Raw genomic sequence first — 17,836 nt, 5'->3', positions numbered from 1 at the left:
GTATCCCTTCTTTCTTTTCTCTCCAAAACTCTTGAACGTGCCGTCCTTGGCCAGCTCTCCTGCTATCTCTCTCAGAATGACCTTCTTGATCCTAATCAGTCAGGTTTCAAGACTGGGCATTCAACTGAGACTGCTCTTCTCTGTGTCACGGAGGCTCTCCGCACTGCTAAAGCTAACTCTCTCTCCTCTGCTCTCATCCTTCTAGACCTATCTGCTGCCTTTGATACTGTGAACCATCAGATCCTCCTCTCCACCCTCTCCGAGCTGGGCATCTCCGGCGCGGCCCACGCTTGGATTGCGTCCTACCTGACAGGTCGCTCCTACGAGGTGGCGTGGCGAGAATCTGTCTCCGCACCACGTGCTCTCACCACTGGTGTCCCCCAGGGCTTTGTTCTAGGCCCTCTCCTATTCTCACTATACACCAAGTCACTTGGCTCGGTCATATCCTCACATGGTCTCTCCTATCATTGCTACGCAGACGACACACAATTAATCTTCTCCTTTCCCCCTTCTGATAACCAGGTGGCGAATCGCATCTCTGCATGTCTGGCAGACATATCAGTGTGGATGACGGCTCACCACCTCAAGCTGAACCTCGGCAAGATGGAGCTGCTCTTCCTCCAGGGGAAGGACTGCCCGTTCCATGATCTCACCATCACGGTTGACAACTCCCTTGTGTCCTCCTCCCAGAGTGCTAAGAACCTTGGCGTGACCCTGGACAACACCCTGTCGTTCTCCACTAACATCAAGGCGGTGACCCGATCCTGTAGGTTCATGCTCTACAACATTCGCAGAGTATGACCCTGCCTCACACAGGAAGCGGCGCAGGTCCTAGTCCAGGCACTTGTCATCTCCCGTCTGGATTACTGCAACTCGCTGTTGGCTGGGCTCCCTGCCTGTGCCATTAAACCCCTACAACTCATCCAGAACGCCACAGCCCGTCTGGTGTTCAACCTTCCCAAGTTCTCTCACGTCACCCCGCTCCTCCGCTCTCTCCACTGGCTTCCAGTTGAAGCTCGCATGCGCTACAAGTCCATGGTGCTTGCCTACGGAGCTGTGAGGGGAACGGCACCTCCGTACCTTCAGGCTCTGATCAGGCCCTACACCCAAACAAGGGCACTGCGTTCATCCACCTCTGGCCTGCTCGCCTCCCTACCTCTGAGGAAGCACAGTTCCCGCTCAGCCCAGTCAAAACTGTTCGCTGCTCTGGCACCCCAATGGTGGAACAAACTCCCTCACGACGCCAGGACAGCGGAGTCAATCACCACCTTCCGGAGACACCTGAAACCCCACCTCTTTAAGGAATACCTGGGATAGGATAAAGTAATCCTTCTAACCCCCCCCCCTCAAAAGATTTAGATGCACTATTGTAAAGTGGTTGTTCCACTGGATATCATAAGGTGAATGCACCAATTTGTAAGTCGCTCTGGATAAGAGCGTCTGCTAAATGACTTAAATGTAAATGTACTTTATCCTATCCCAGGTATTCCTTAAAGAGGTGGGGTTTCAGGTGTGAGGGAGGGAGCTTGTTCCACCATTGGGGTGCCAGAGCAGCGAACAGTTTTGACTGAACAGAGCGGGAACTGTGCTTCCGCAGAGGTAGGGAGGCAAGCAGGCCAGAGGTGGATGAACGCAGTGCCCTTCTTTGGGTGTAGGGACTGATCAGAGCCTGAAGGTACGGAGGTGCCGTTCCCCTCACAGCTCCGTAGGCAAGCACCATGGTCTTGTAGCGCATGCGAGCTTCAACTGGAAGCCAGTGGAGTGTGCGGAGGAGCGGGGTGACGTGAGAGAACTTGGGAAGGTTGAACACCAGACGGGCTGCGGCGTTCTGGATGAGTTGTAGGGGTTTAATGGCACAAGCAGGGAGCCCCGCCAACAGTGAGTTGCAGTAATCCAGACGGGAGATGACAAGTTCCTGGATTAGGACCTGCGCCGCTTCCTGTGTGAGGCAGGGTCGTACTCTGTGAGGCAGGGTCGTACACACACACACACACACACACACACACCAGTAGAAACTCCACCTCTCTTTAGGTGGGCTGTATTTTTCCACAGTTCACATACATTGTTTATCACCCTTCTGCAACACGTTTCATCATCTTCTGCAAGCCGTTTCTAACAGTTTTTCTCCTCCCTAGGGTGGGGAGGCCTCTTTCCAGTTATTAGTTTCAACGTTATCACAAGTCGACAGTTCAGTTGTCCTTGAATGTTGCAAACTATACCCAGCTCATATTGCGAAATAGTAAAACAATGGCCTAGTCACACACATTATTGAATTATGACTCTTAACACATTTCATACAATTATATGGTTTCAGGGTGGAATACTTTAGTCATTATCTTAAACATACAAATTATTCTATCACAAGTTCATTGTAAATTAAATTTAAAATGGCAGTCAGTCACCTCTCCTTCAATTTTAGGAGAGTTAGAGAAGCAGATTAAATGTTTTCAACATGAAATTCAAGAGCTTAAGGAAATTAAATGGAGACTACAGAGAGACATCGCCTAGAGGAACAAATTCAAGCCGTAAATGACCAAGATCAACTTCAAGATGTCTACGAGGAACCTCAAGGCCTTCAAATCTCTGTCCGACCAAAGATCCCGACATACAAAATGCATTGCAAAGAGAAGAGGCACAGAAAAATGAATAAAAAGACTCATCTCCATGTATGACCAATGGAAGATCCAAGCCCGCAAAGTAAGAGAGCAGCTAAAGTCAGACGTTAGCGCGCCAGCTGGCATTTCTGATCCACACATTGGAGAAAGGAAAAGGAGGATGTCATGATCGTCTATCTTGAAATTCGAGATCACACCGTCAACTGAGTTAAGGCGTCTTGTTGACCCATGTGAGGCAGTTACAGCAGATTTACTTGATCCGACTACGCTTGCTCCATTTACGGATCTACTGTCTCACAAATGAATCACAAGCCCAGAGTTCAGTCCAGCCATCACTCCATAGCCTTATATATGGCAGCCAAACGTGCAGACGCAGCAGCGGAGCTGCCAGGAAGTTTAGGAGGAAGTGTTGCTGGAGGAAAAGAAACAAAAAGGAAACAAAGGAAGGATCTTGAAGCTCAGAAATGTGAGTTGTAACGATTACAGACAAAGAGACGTAAGGGCAGCTCGGGCCAGGTTTTGGAGGCCTACAACCAGGAGGTAGTATGGGAAACTAGCTTCCAAACTGCCGACAACATTACTGAAGAACAACATACATCTCCAACTACTACCCAACAACCTTACAATGCCCCAGCATCATCACCTCATGGGGACTTCTCTGGCTCAAGCCTTCCAAGATAGCATAGCCCTGACTTCCAATGCCAGAGCCATTTGTATTCAATGGGGATTCAATTATTTGAGTGGAAAGCTTCGGCCCGGCTCGTAAGACCCTGGATGGTACTTTCTACAGAAATGATGACGAGGCCTACAAAGATGCGGGGAACAAACTCAACCATAGATATGGCCAGCCATTTGTCATACAGAGGGGATTTAGAGAAAAGCTTGCAAACATCAACCTAAGGACGCTGTAGGACTCAGACTTTCAGATTTTTGGAATGCCTGTCAGGATGCTGTAGCTCATGTTAAAGGTCTTCAGATATTAAATGACTGAAGAGAATCAGAAGCTAGTTAAAAACTCCCTGACTGGGCAGTTTCTCAGTAGAACAGACAAGTTACCTAAACCTTGAACAACAGTCAAGAACTCCCCAGTTTCCTGGACGTTGCTACTTTTATGTTGATGGAAGCAGAGATCACCTGCAATCCTTTCTATGCTCTCCGTTCATCCAAATGTAGGGAGACCAAGAGGAACAAGTGTTCTCAGCACTCAAACATTCACAGATAGTGAGAAACAAAAGTCAGACAAAGGAAGTGCAAGGCTTTGGAAAGGTTACCAAAACCGAGCTACATCTTTTCTCTGCACGAGTGGATATGGGCAGTGTTCATATTTGAGACTGTGGTGGAAATTCAACCAAAAGAAAAGAGAATGTAGATTTCTTCAAACAGCAACTTTATAAGATTTGCCAAAATGGGCTTTCAACAGTTGAGTTGAAAGCCCAACAAACAGAGTTGGCTCTCTGCTTTTATAGGCAGTACAACCTCTGTTTTCGTGGCAGTTTAGCAGTTGGGTGGAAACAAGGGCGGAACATAATGTGTACAAGGCGATTGGTTAGTCTATGCAGATATAAGATAGCACCATATAACTGCGTTCGTCACAGTTCACACTATAATATGATCCATTCTGCAAGTTTCCATTCAGCTGACTTCCTGCAGTTAGTAAAACCATGGGATGTCTCACATGCTGCGGTCACACCCAAACGGCTCTTATCTGTACGCCAAGAGTTATGTGATACTCAAGAAACAATGCCTTTTTTTGCAACTTTTTCAAATCACACCTCATGTAGCCTAGCTCATAGGCCTATATGTTTTGATAAGGGTTGTATCACAACTAAAGTGGCCAAATAAATTCCTAAAATTAAGCAGATTAATTCGCTTTACAAGAGCCTAACTGGTACACATAAACAGTGTGTGAGTTTCCAGTTTGAGGAAGATCATTTTCACCATAAAAATGCACCTTTATAATAAAAGCATTACCTGCATAATCCCATTTGCGGTCACTTTTGATCATGGTGTTTTTCAGCTAATAGAACTTCTAGCCTCCTGCCGGGTGTGCATTGCTTCGCTGATAATGTGAATAAATAATCTAACAGTGTCACGAGCGGAATGAACAGTTTAAGGAGTGAGTCAAGCGCAGGAGACGGAGGTCCGTGAGAACAAACTTAATTTAATAAGTCCAAGATTCATATACAGCTGGGAGCATAACAGTCAGAAAGAATGAATAAAAGAAGCTCCGCACAAAAGGCAGACGGGGCACAGCCCGACAACCCTAATGCCTAGACAATCAACGTAACACCACACGTAACAACGAACAATCCCGCACAAATCCTAGCTAAACACAGACAGACTAAATAACCCCCCCACTAATGACAAACACAAAACAGGTGCAAACAAAAACAGACATAACTAATAGACACTGAAACACAGATCGGTGGCAGCTAGTAGGCCGGCGACGACGACCGCCGAGCGCCGCTCGACCGAGGAGAGGCGCCCCCTTCTGTGGATGTTGTGACAAACAGTTTATTAACATTTTAAGCTGAACGTTCTGATCTGTTGTGTCAGCCTCATTGCTTCAAAACGGTTTTTTGATGCTACTGGTTGTATTAATGTGGGATCTATCACATCCCACAACTGTCCCAGACTATGTTTTGTAATTGTATTTCTCACTCAGAGTATAATAGGTCAACTTTTGTACTATGGGGGATAGTAGATTGACAGGCTAGTGCTTTTGCTGTTTGTTAGGCCTACTCATCTTGTTGGCTGATGAAAAGTAAATGTGGACAGTTTTCAATATCTTCAATATGCACCTTGGAATTGGATCAGGACGCATACAGTTGCGTCCCCAATCTGTCTGTTTTCACTAGTAGCCTGTGAGAAAGAACCAGTCGAGTGATGGAGAGCCATGTGAGTGAGGAGTGCTTTGGAGCACGCAGCACTCAGGGAGAAGGGAACTATAATTATTATATCTAGCCCAAGGGCACAACGGCCACAAAAGACATGGAATTCTTTAGGTTGCATTACGGCCACACAAAGGGGATGCCGCTGGGAAAATCGAGTGCTTGTCAAATTGTGAATGATTAATTAATAACTCTAAATTAATCATATAGGAGTGCAGTGCACCTACAGTGCATTATACAAGTATTCAGACCCCTTGACTTTTTCCACATTTTGTGACGTTACAGCCTTATTCTAAAATTAACACAATTGTTTTTTCCCCCCTCAATCTACACACAATACCCCAGAATAACAAAGCAAAACTGTCTTTTTGAATTTTTGGAAAGTGTTTAAAAAACAAAAAAATGGAAACATCACATTTACACACAGTTGGAGTCGGAAGTTAACATACACCTTAGCCAAATACATTTAAACTCAGTTTTTCACAATTCCTGACATTTAATCAGAGTAAAAATTCGCTGTCTTAGGTCAGTTAGGATCACCACTTTATTTTAAGAATGTGAAATGTCAGAGTAATAGTAGAGAGAATTATTTATTTCAGCTTTAATTTCTTTCATCACATTACCAGTGGGTCAGAAGCTTACATACACTCAATTAGTATTTGGTAGCGTTGCCTTTAAATTGTTCAACTTGGGACAAACGTTTTGGGTAACCTTCCACAAGCTTCCCACAATCAGTTGGGTGAATGTTGGCCCATTCCTCCTGACAGAGCTGGTGTAACTGAGTCAGGTTTGTTGGCCTCTTTGCTCGCACACACTTTTTCAATTCTGCCCACAAATTTTCTATAAGATTGAGGTCAGGGATTTGTGATGGCCACTCCAATACCTTGACTTTGATGTCCTGCCATTTTGCCACAACTTTGGAAGTATGCTTGGGGTCATTGTCCATTTGGAAGACCCATTTGTGACCAAGCTTTAACTTCCTGACTGATGTATTGAGATGTTGCTGCAATATATCCACATAATTTTCCTTTCTCATGAGGCCATCTATTTTGTGAAGTGCAGCAGTCCCTCCTGCAGCAAAGCACCCCCACAACATGATGCTGCCACCCCCGTGCTTCACGGTTGGGATGGTGTTCTTCGGTTTGCAAGCCTCCCCCTTTTTCCTCCAAACATAACTATGGTCATTATGGCCAAACAGTTCTATTTTTGTTTCATCAGACCTGAGGACATTTCTCAAAAAAGTACAATCTTTGTCCCCATGTGCAGTTTGCAGCAGTGGCTTCTTCCTTGCTGAGCGGCCTTTCAGGTTATGTCGATATAGGACTCGTTTTACTGTGGATATAGATACTTTTGTACCTGTTTCCTCCAGCATCTTCGCAAACGTTTCCTCCAGCATCTTTACAAGGTCATTTGCTGTTGTTCTGGGATTGATTTGCACTTTTCGCACCAAAGTACATTCATCTCTAGGAGACAGAACGCGTCTCCTTCCTGAGCGGTATGACGGCTGCGTGGTCCCATGGTGTTTATACTTGCGTATTATTGTTTGTACAGATGAACGTGGTACCTTCAGGCATTTGGAAATTACTACCAAGGATGAACCAGACTTGTGGAGGTCTACATTTTTTTTCTGAGGTATTGGCTGATTTCTTTTGATTTTCCCATGATGTCAAGCAAAGAGGCACTGAGTTTGAAGGTAGGCCTTGAAATGCGTCCACAGGTACACCTCCAATTGACTCAAATTATGTCCATTTTCCTATCAGAAGCTTCTAAAGCCATGACATCATTTTCTGGAATTTTCCAAGCCGTTTAAAGGCACAGTCAACTTCTGACCCACTGGAATAGTGATACAGTGAATTATAAGTGAAATAATCGGCAATTCGAGTTGCCATGTAAATCCTGTAAATTTCGTACATACAAGTAATTACTGTAAAATAGATGCACAATATATTGTAATCAGGAAGGTGTACATGTACTCTAAAAATACAGCAAATTGCTGTTATTTATAAACAGTAAGTTATTGTAGTACATCTACAGCAACATGTTGTAATTCCACTGAATCCTCTGGTCTTCGAGAACCAAGAAGGTGACCTGCAGGTCTAAACAATTGTTGGAAAAATGACTTGTGTCATGAACAAAGTAGATGTCCTAACCGACTTGCCAAAACTATAGTTTGTGAACAAGACATTTGTGGAGTGGTTGAAAAACGAGTTAATGACTTCAACCAAAGTGTATGTAAACTTCTGACTTCAACTGTATAACCAACTATAGAGGATCTCTACTACACAACAGAACCAACTATAGAGGATCTCTACTACACAACAGAACCAACTATAGAGGATCTCTACTACACAACCAACTATAGAGGATCTCTACTACACAACAGAACCAACTATAGAGGATCTCTACTACACAACAGAACCAACTATAGAGGATCTCTACTACACAACAGAACCAGCTATAGAGGATCTCCACTACACAACCAACTATAGAGGCTCTCTACTACACAACAGAACCAGCTATAGAGGATCTCCACTACACAACCAACTATAGAGGATCTCTACTACACAACAGAACCAGCTATAGAGGATCTCTACTACACAACAGAACCAGCTATAGAGGATCTCTACTACACAACAGAACCAACTATAGAGGATCTCTACTACACAACAGAACCAACTATAGAGGATATCTACTACACAACAGAACCAACTATAGAGGATCTCTACTACACAACAGAACCAGCTATAGAGGATCTCTACTACACAACAGAACCAGCTATAGAGGATCTCTAATACACAACAGAACCAGCTATAGAGGATCTCCACTACACAACAGAACCAGCTATAGAGGATCTCTACCACACAACAGAACCAGCTATAGAGGATCTCTACTACACAACAGAACCAGCTATAGAGGATCTCTACTACACAACAGAACCAGCTATAGAGGATCTCTACTACACAACAGAACCAGCTATAGAGGATCTCTACTACACAACAGAACCAGCTATAGAGGATCTCTACTACACAACAGAACCAGCTATAGAGGATCTCTACTACACAACAGAACCAGCTATAGAGGATCTCTACTACACAACAGAACCAGCTATAGAGGATCTCTACTACACAACATAACCAGCTATAGAGGATCTCTACTACACAACATAACCAGCTATAGAGGATCTCTACTACACAACAGAACCAACTATAGAGGCTCTCTACTAGACAGGATTCCTATATTTGTATTTAATGTATTTTTAATCCCAGTCCCCCAGGAGGCCTTTTGGAGGCCGTCATTGTACATAAGAATGTGTTAACTGAGTTGCCGAGTTAAATAAACGTTAAAATAAGAAACAGCAGCAACTCTCCGGTACCGGATGCAGACTACAACAGCTGACGCCAGACACAAGGACCTCTTCTGATTGGTTTCAGGAAACATCTCGGATTGGCTGAATATTGAGTCAGTTTCTGCACCGTGTTACTCTGATTGGTTTAAAGTCAAATGAACTTTAACCTTCGCAGTAGTTTCTCAACAAGCATGGCGGCTATAGGAGTACATTTCGGCTACACATGTGCCTGTGTAGCTATTTTTAAGGTATTGTGCTGCCTGTACTAACGTTTTTAGTGGTGGGACTAGTCTCTTTTTTTTCAGTTATGAAGCGATTTATTTAGGAGGTCCGCAAAGATCCGGTTAAACATGACAACGTTACCGGTAGCTAGCCAATGTTAGCATGGTGAATGAGTTGGCTACCGGTGTTAGCCATCTAGCAAGCTAACGATAAAATAACTGGCTTGGTGTTTGAGATGTTGTTATCGGTGAAGCCAGGGTGGTGAAGCCGGGGCGGTGGGGCAGGGTGAAGGGTTTTCACAGTAATGTTGTGTTTTGTGCAGGATGGCCGAGCGGAGGTGGTCGCCAATGACGCCGGGGACCGAGTCACTCCTGCGGTGGTGGCTTACCGGGACACGGAACAGGTAGCATACAACGAGCTAACATAAGGTCTCAGTTTAGTTAGCTCAACTGTTACATCTGCTAAATATTTGTATGTGACCAATACAATTTGGTGGGGATGGACAAAATAAACTTTAGGAGGCGGTTTTGTCTCATCGAAGGAAGACGTCTCCTGTAGGGGTTTTATGCTCCGTCTGAACATTAAAATGCTTCACAGGCGGGGTGGTTTTGGAGCACAGGGACCTTGTCTTTCATATCAACGGGAGCACTATCTCCGCGTTAGGGTTAACCCTAACCCTTGTCTTTCATATCAGCGATAAAGAACAGGTTAGGTTGATACACACCTTGATAACGTTAGTGCTCCCGCACGGCGGTATCTCTGCGGAGTTAGGGCTTGTTTCCAGAAACAGATGGAAGACTAGAGACGACCACCTGTGCTAATTAGCTATCGAGCATGCGCCGAACACCTGTGTACAATCCCTCATGTCTTTCTCCAGTGTGCAGATTTCAGGTCTTCCTAGCGAAGACTTTCCTTTAAATCTCTCTGAACGCTGAGGCTGTACCCACTTTAAAGTTGCAAGGCAGCCGTTTTGATCTCAATATCATATCTGGGTAACAATTAAGTACCTTACTGTGATCAATTAAAATGGCTAATGCATGGCTTGACTGACATTAACCATTTTAGGACTGGTGTTTTACTTGTCTGAAAGCTCAAATCCCTTGACATTATCTAACATAATTGGCCAAATGGGTAACTGAAATTGTATTATATAATGCAAGAAACCACTTTGCAAATTAAATGCAGTGTCATTATTACCATACGGAGAACCATACTAACATGTACGCTACCTTATGCCTTCAAGCCTGTTTTAGAAATAGGACAATGCCCCTTTAAGACAAAAGCAGCTCTTTACCAGACTAGCTTTTCAAAAATATAAATGCAACAATTTCAAAGATTTTACTGAGTTACAGTTCATATAAGGGAATAAATTCATAAGGCCCTAATCTATGGATTTCACATGACTGGGAATACAGACATGCATCTGGTAAGTTACCTTGTTTTAAAAAGGTAGTGGGTCTGGATCAGAACCAGTCAGCATCTGGTGTGACCACCATTTACCTCATGCAGCATGACACATCTCTTTCGCATAGAGTTGATCAGGCTGTTGATGGTGGCCTTCAGAATGTTGTCCCACTCCTCTTCAATGGCTGTGCGAAGTTTCTGGATATTGGCGGGAACTGGAACACGCTGTCGTACACGTCTATCCAGAGCATCCCAAACATGCTCATAGGGTGACATGTCTGAGAATACTGGCCACTGAAGAACTGGGATGTTTTCAGCTGTCAGCTTGTTAACAGATCCTTGCCACATGAGGCTGTGCAGGATCATACTAAAACATGAGGTGATGGCGGCGGATGAATGGCACGACAATGGGCCTCAGGATCTCGACACCACGGCCGGCCAGCCAGCTCATTAGGCCCCGTCTGTGGTGGTAGATTGACAAGGGTGGCATTTTCTGAGCTGAACTGACCAAGATGCACCTCCAACAACACATAACACCTCACATCTAGGCCATGTGCTGTTATAATTTGATTTGAAATAATTCTGCCCAAAAACAATGACCATTTCTCTCACCCAGTGGTATAAGGGCTTTCTAGGTGAGCGCTGATGCAGCCCTGTGATAAATAATGGCCACTTTGTCAAAGGCAGGGACGCTAAATATTTAGCTTGTTCATTCCCAGCCCTCCTCTCCAGAGTATTGTTGGAGACGTACCGCCGCCGCGCTCCTCCAGAGTATTGTTGGAGGCGTAACGCTGCCGCGCTCCTCTCCAGAGTATTGTTGGAGACGTAACGCTGCCGCGCTCCTCTCCAGAGTATTGTTGGAGACGTAACGCTGCCGCGCTCCTCTCCAGAATATTGTTCTAGACGTAACGCTGCCGCGCTCCTCTCCAGAGTATTGTTGGAGACGTCACGTCGCCGCGCTCCTCTCCAGAGTATTGTTGGAGACGTCACGCCGCCGCGCTCCTCTCCAGAGTATTGTTGGAGACGTAACGCTGCCGCGCTCCTCTCCAGAGTATTGTTGGAGACGTAACGCTGCTAAATCATGTAGCAGATTTAGGATTTGTTAGAAATAGTATGTGTCCTTTTCTGTCGCCTCCAGGCTGGAGATACAATGTAATGAGATGGACACTTCGTGCTGGTTTCTCCGATCAGATAGCCGGACCTAAATGGTGCCCAGTCAAATGAAACATACGCTGTCATGTTAACAAACAACTTATCCTAAAAACAGGACTGATCAAAGTAAAATGGTCAATATGTAATGGACAATCACAACTGTTGTCTTGGAGTTTCACCTCATTGATCAGTGGTTTCAAGTTTGTATCCTTCAATTTGACAAGCTGATCATGGCGAAATGGAAAATACTATTTCCCGTTGTGTAAAAACATTACAAATAGGCTGAAGAGCTCCTGATAAAGTTGGGTAGCTGATATTCAGAGCTTAAATAGCCAAGTTGATTAGTCCTGTTTTCCAAATGGTGGCCTACCACATGGATGGGCGTTCATAAAGTTCCATTGAGGCCGACATGGTCGGCTGCACCCCAGTAAGCACGAGATGACGTCTTTTATTGGTCCTGGCCAGACCTCTTTGTTGTTGGTGTTTTACAGGTGGTAGGCTTACAACAGAGGCATTCATAAAATTACATTTCAGGCAACGCTATAGGCTCCGCTATAGGCTACACCCCAGTTAGCAGGGACCGACGCCAATGTCTTTTTTTGGTGTAGTCTGGACCTGCCTTAAGTTCCATATCCACAGACATTGTGTTTTTTCATAGTTGTCTGTTTGGTTCAGATTTGGTGCGGTCTGGACCGGTCTTGATTTCAACCTCCACGGACAAAGATTTTTGGTCTGGACCAAATTTGAACCAATCATAGAGGTCTTTGTTTGGTTCAGATTTTGTCTAGTATGGACCAGCATTGATTTTTCATTTAAAACCAAAAATGAGCCTGATTTCAACATCTGGGGGAAAAACATATTTCAACATCCTGAAAAATATGTTTTAAAGGTACGGAAAATGTCATTCGGAGCCTTAATTGAGTCTAACTTCAACGTCTGGAAAATACTTATTTTACACGTCTTTTCAATGTAATTCTGCTTACTGGGCTTATTCTAGTTTTGCTGGGAGTGCGTTTTTGGGTCTCGCCTAGGTTGGCAATTGTGTTTGTCTAGCTTATGCCTGTCCATACCATAACCCCACCTCCACCATGGGGCCCATACCATAACCCCACCTCCACCATGGGGCCCATACCATAACCCCACCTCCACCATGGGGCCCATACCATAACCCCACCTCCACCATGGGGCCCATACCATAACCCCACCTCCACCATGGGGCCCATACCATAACCCCACCTCCACCATGGGGCACTTTGTTCACAATGTTGACATCAGCAAACCGCGACCAGTTCTCAACTCTCAGACTGCGAGGGATGGAAAAACCACTTGTGCCTATTTCATGAGCTGAAATAAGATGCCAGAAATGTTCAATTCACACACATCTCAAATTATGTTTACATCCCTGTTAGTGAGCTTTTTTCAGTCTGTAATAAAGCCTCTCTGTGGGGAAAACTCATTCTGATTGGCTGGGCCTGGCTCCCCAGTGGGTGGGCCTGGCTCCCCAGTGGGTGGGCCTATGCCCACCCATGTCTGCACCCCTGCCCAGTCATGTGAAATCCATAGATTAGGGCTCAATTACGTTATTTCAGTTGACTCATTTCCTTGTATGAACCATATCTCAGTAAAATTGTTGCATGTTACATTTTATATTTTGAAGTATAATTAGTATTATTGACCTCAAACGATAGAGAAACCTGTTATTACTGTGGTGGTGTGCAGAGCATGTAGGATCATATCTCTGGTCATGATGTCCTCCCCCTGTCCCGTCCCTCCCTCTGTCCCGTCCCTCCCTCCCTCTGTCCCCTCCCTCCCTCTGTCCCCTCCCTCCCTCTGTCCCCTCCCTCCCTCTGTCCCCTCCCTCCCTCTGTCCCCTCCCTCCTTCTGTCCCCTCCCTCCTTCTGTCCCCTCCCTCCTTCTGTCCCCTCCCTCCTTCTGTCCCCTCCCTCCTTCTGTCCCCTCCCTCCTTCTGTCCCCTCCCTCTGTCCCCTCCCTCCGTCCCTCCCTCTGTCCCATCCCTCCCTCCCTCTGTCCCATCCCTCCCTCCCTCTGTCCCATCCCTCCCTCCCTCTGTCCCATCCCTCCCTCCCTCTGTCCCATCCCTCCCTCCCTCTGTCCCCTCCCTCCCTCCGTCCCCTCCCTCCCTCCCTCCTATCTCATCCCTCCCTCCCTCTGTCCCGTCCCATCCCTCCCTCCCTCTGTCCCATCCCTCCCTCCCTCTGTCCCATCCCTCCCTCTGTCCCATCCCTCCCTCCCTCCCTCTGTCCCATCCCTCCCTCCCTCTGTCCCGTTCCATCCCTCCCTCCCTCTGTCCCATCCCTCCCTCCCTCTGTCCCGTTCCATCCCTCCCTCCCTCTGTCCCGTTCCATCCCTCCCTCCCTCTGTCCCATCCCTCCCTCCCTCTGTCCCATCCCTCCCTCCCTCTGTCCTATCTCTCCCTCTGTCCCGTCCCATCCCTCTGTCCTATCTCTCCCTCTGTCCCATCCCTCTGTCCCATCTCTCCCTCTGTCCTATCCCTCCCTCCCTCCCTCCCTCCCTCCCTCTGTCCTATCCCTCCCTCTGTCCTATCCCTCCCTCTGTCCTATCCCTGTCTCTGTCATCTCACACTGTAACCCCCTTCCACCTCCCTGCTCACTCGTCTGTCCTGTCCTCTCATCTCCCTCATCTCTCTCTCTCTGCCCTGCAGATAGTAGGGATTCACTCGTCTGTCCTATCCTTCATCTCTCTCTCTCTCTCTCTCTGCCCTGCAGATAGTAGGGATTGCGGCTAAGCAGGGCCGTGTCCGGAACGCAGCCAACACGGTGGTTAAAGTCAAACAGGTGCTGGGAAGGAGGTGAGTGTCTGTATTACAGGTGAAGTAGGACGTTTACATACTCAGGTTGGAGTCATTAAAACTGGTTTTTCAACCACTCCACAAATTTCTTGTTAACAAACTATAGTTTTGGCAAGTCGGTTAGGACATCTACTGTGTGCATGACACAAGTAATTTTTCCAACAATTATTTACAGACAGATTATTTCACTTATAATTCACTGTATCACAAATCCAGTGGGTCACAAGTTTACATGCACTTAGTTGACTGTGCCTTTTAATCAGCTTGGAAAATTCCAGAAAATGTCATGGCTTTTGAAGCTTCTGATAGGCTAATTGACATCATTTGAGTCAATTGGAGGTGTACCTGTGGATGTATTTCAAGGCCTACCTTCAAACTCAGTGCCTCTTTGCTTGACATCATGGGAAAATCAAAAGAAATCAGCCAAGACCTTAGGAAAAAAACTGTAGACCTCCACAAGTCTGGTTCATCCTTGGGAGCAATTTCCAAATGCCTGAAGGTACCACGTTCATCTGTACTAACAATAGTACGCAAGTATAAACACCATGGGACCACACAGCCGTCATACCGCTCAGGAAGGAGACGCGTTCTGTCTCCTAGAGATGAACGTACTTTGGTGCGAAAAGTGCAAATCAATCCCAGAACAACAGCAAAGGACCTTGTGAAGATGCTGGAGGAAACGGGTACAAAAGTATCTATATCCACAGTAAAACGAGTCCTATATCGACATAACCTGAAAGGCAGCTCAGCAAGGAAGAAGCCACTGCTTCAAAACCGCCATAAAAAAGGCAGACTACGGTTTGCAACTGCACATGGGGACAAAGATCGTACTTTTTGGAGAAATGTCCTCTGGTCTGATGAAACAAAATTAGAACTGCTTGGCCATAATGACCATAGTTATGTTTGGAGGAAAAAGGGGGAGGTTTGCAAGCCGAAGAACACCATCCCAACCGTGAAGCACGGGGGTGGCAGCATCATGTTGTGGGGGTGCTTTTCTGCAGTAGGGACTGCTGCACTTCACAAATAGATGGTATCATGAGGATGGAAAATTATGGATATTGCAGCAACATCTCAAAACATCAGTCAGGAAGTTAAAGTTTGGTTGCAAATGGGTCTTCCAAATGGACAATGACCCCAAGCATACTTCCAAAGTTGTGGAAAAATGGCTTAAAGACAACAAAGTCAAGGTTTTGGAGTGGCCATCACAAAGCTCTGACCTCAATCTTATAGAAAATTTGTGGGCAGAACTGAAAAAGTGTGTGCGAGCAAGGAGGCCTACAACCTGACTCAGTTACACCAGCTCTGTCAGGAGGAATGGGCCAAAATTCACCCAACTTATTGTGGGAAGCTTGTGGAAGGCTACCTGAAACGTTTGACCCAAGTTGAACAATTTAAAGGCAATGCTACCAAATACTAATTGAGTGTATGTAAGCTTCTGACCCACTGGGAATGTGATGAAAGAAATAAAAGCTGAAATAAATTATTCTCTCACCTATTACTCTGACATTACACATTCTTAAAATAAAGTGGTGATCCTAAGACAGCAAATTTTTACTTGTATTAAATGTCAGGAATTGTGAAAAACTGAGTTTAAATGTATTTGGCTAAAGTGTATGTAAACTTCTGACTTCAACTGTATGTTCCTAATGTTGGGCGGCAGTGTAGCTTAGTGGTTAGGAAAGGGAAAGGCAGTTGACCCGCTGTTGGGCGGCAGCGTAGCCTAGTGGTTGGGAAAGGCAGTTGGGCGGCAGCGTAGCCTAGTGGTTGGGAAAGGCAGTTGGGCGGCAGCGTAGCCTAGTGGTTGGGAAAGGCAGTTGGGCGGCAGCGTAGCCTAGTGGTTGGGAAAGGGAAAGGCAGTTAACCCTTTTCCTCTTCCTGTCGGCAGCTTTGAGGATCCTGAGGTGCAGACGCATAAAGCTGAGAGTAAATGTCCTGTGAGTATACAATCCTCTACCCCCGATTAGACGACCTAACACTGTTATCAGGGATTAACACGTCTCAGGCTACCTAACACTGTTATCAGGGATTAACACGTCTCAGGCTACCTAACACTGTTATCAGGGATTAACACGTCTCGGGCTACCTAACACTGTTATCAGGGATTAACACGTCTCGGGCTACCCAACGCTACGTTATCTGGGATTAACACGTCTCGGGCTACCCAACGCTACGTTATCGGGGATTAACACGTCTCGGGCTACCCAACGCTACGTTATCGGGGATTAACACGTCTCGGGCTACCCAACGCTACGTTATCGGGGATTAACACGTCTCAGACTACGTTATCGGGGATTAACACGTCTCGGTCTACCCAACGCTACGTTATCGGGGATTAACAGGTCTCGGGCTACCTAACGCTACGTTATCGGGGATTAACACGTCTCGGGCTACGTTATCGGGGATTAACAGGTCTCAGGCTACCTAACACTGTTATCAGGGATTAACACGTCTCAGGCTACGTTATCGGGGATTAACACGTCTCGGGCTACGTTATCGGGGATTAACAGGTCTCAGGCTACCTAACACTGTTATCAGGGATTAACACGTCTCAGGCTACGTTATCGGGGATTAACACGTCTCAGGCTACGTTATCGGGGATTAACACGTCTCAGGCTACGTTATCGGGGATTAACAGGTCTCAGGCTACCTAACACTGTTATCAGGGATTAACACGTCTCAGGCTACCTAACACTGTTATCAGGGATTAACACGTCTCAGGCTACCTAACACTGTTATCAGGGATTAACACGTCTCAGGCTACCTAACACTGTTATCAGGGATTAACACGTCTCAGGCTACCTAACACTGTTATCAGGGATTAACACGTCTCGGGCTACCCAACGCTACGTTATCGGGGATTAACACGTCTCGGGCTACCCAACGCTACGTTATCGGGGATTAACACGTCTCGGGCTACCCAACGCTACGTTATCGGTGATTAACACGTCTCGGGCTACCCAACGCTACGTTATCGGGGATTAACACGTCTCAGGCTACGTTATCGGGGATTAACACGTCTCGGGCTACCCAACGCTACGTTATCGGGGATTAACACGTCTCAGGCTATGTTATCGGGGATTAACACGTCTCGGTCTACCCAACGCTACGTTATCGGGGATTAACACGTCTCGGTCTACCCAACGCTACGTTATCGGTGATTAACACGTCTCGGTCTACCCAACGCTACGTTATCGGGGATTAACACGTCTCGGGCTACCCAACGCTACGTTATCGGGGATTAACACGTCTCGGGCTACCCAACGCTACGTTATCGGGGATTAACACGTCTCGGGCTACCCAACGCTACGTTATCGGGGATTAACACGTCTCGGGCTACCCAACGCTACGTTATCGGGGATTAACACGTCTCGGGCTA

General features: G+C 46.1%; 2 protein-coding genes across 15 annotated transcripts in view; one reads left to right on the top strand and one right to left on the bottom strand.

The window, feature by feature from the left end:
* The window catches only part of LOC115189842 (protein artemis), a 162,185-nt gene that overhangs the window by 76,699 nt on the left and 67,650 nt on the right, over positions 1-17,836 (bottom strand). The gene's annotated exons all lie outside the window — the stretch shown is intronic.
* The window catches only part of LOC115189848 (heat shock 70 kDa protein 14-like), a 49,638-nt gene continuing 40,779 nt past the window's right edge, over positions 8,978-17,836 (top strand). The window contains exons 1-4 of the mRNA XM_029748371.1: positions 8,978-9,100; positions 9,397-9,477; positions 14,378-14,460; positions 16,346-16,394. Of these exons, the coding sequence (XP_029604231.1) occupies positions 9,008-9,100; positions 9,397-9,477; positions 14,378-14,460; positions 16,346-16,394 (306 nt within the window). The 5' untranslated portion in view covers positions 8,978-9,007. The remainder of the gene's footprint in view (positions 9,101-9,396; positions 9,478-14,377; positions 14,461-16,345; positions 16,395-17,836) is intronic.

Source organism: Salmo trutta, unplaced genomic scaffold (assembly GCF_901001165.1).
Source record: "Salmo trutta unplaced genomic scaffold, fSalTru1.1, whole genome shotgun sequence".
NCBI lineage: Eukaryota > Metazoa > Chordata > Actinopteri > Salmoniformes > Salmonidae > Salmo > Salmo trutta.
This window is presented reverse-complemented; position numbering and strand designations above follow the sequence as displayed.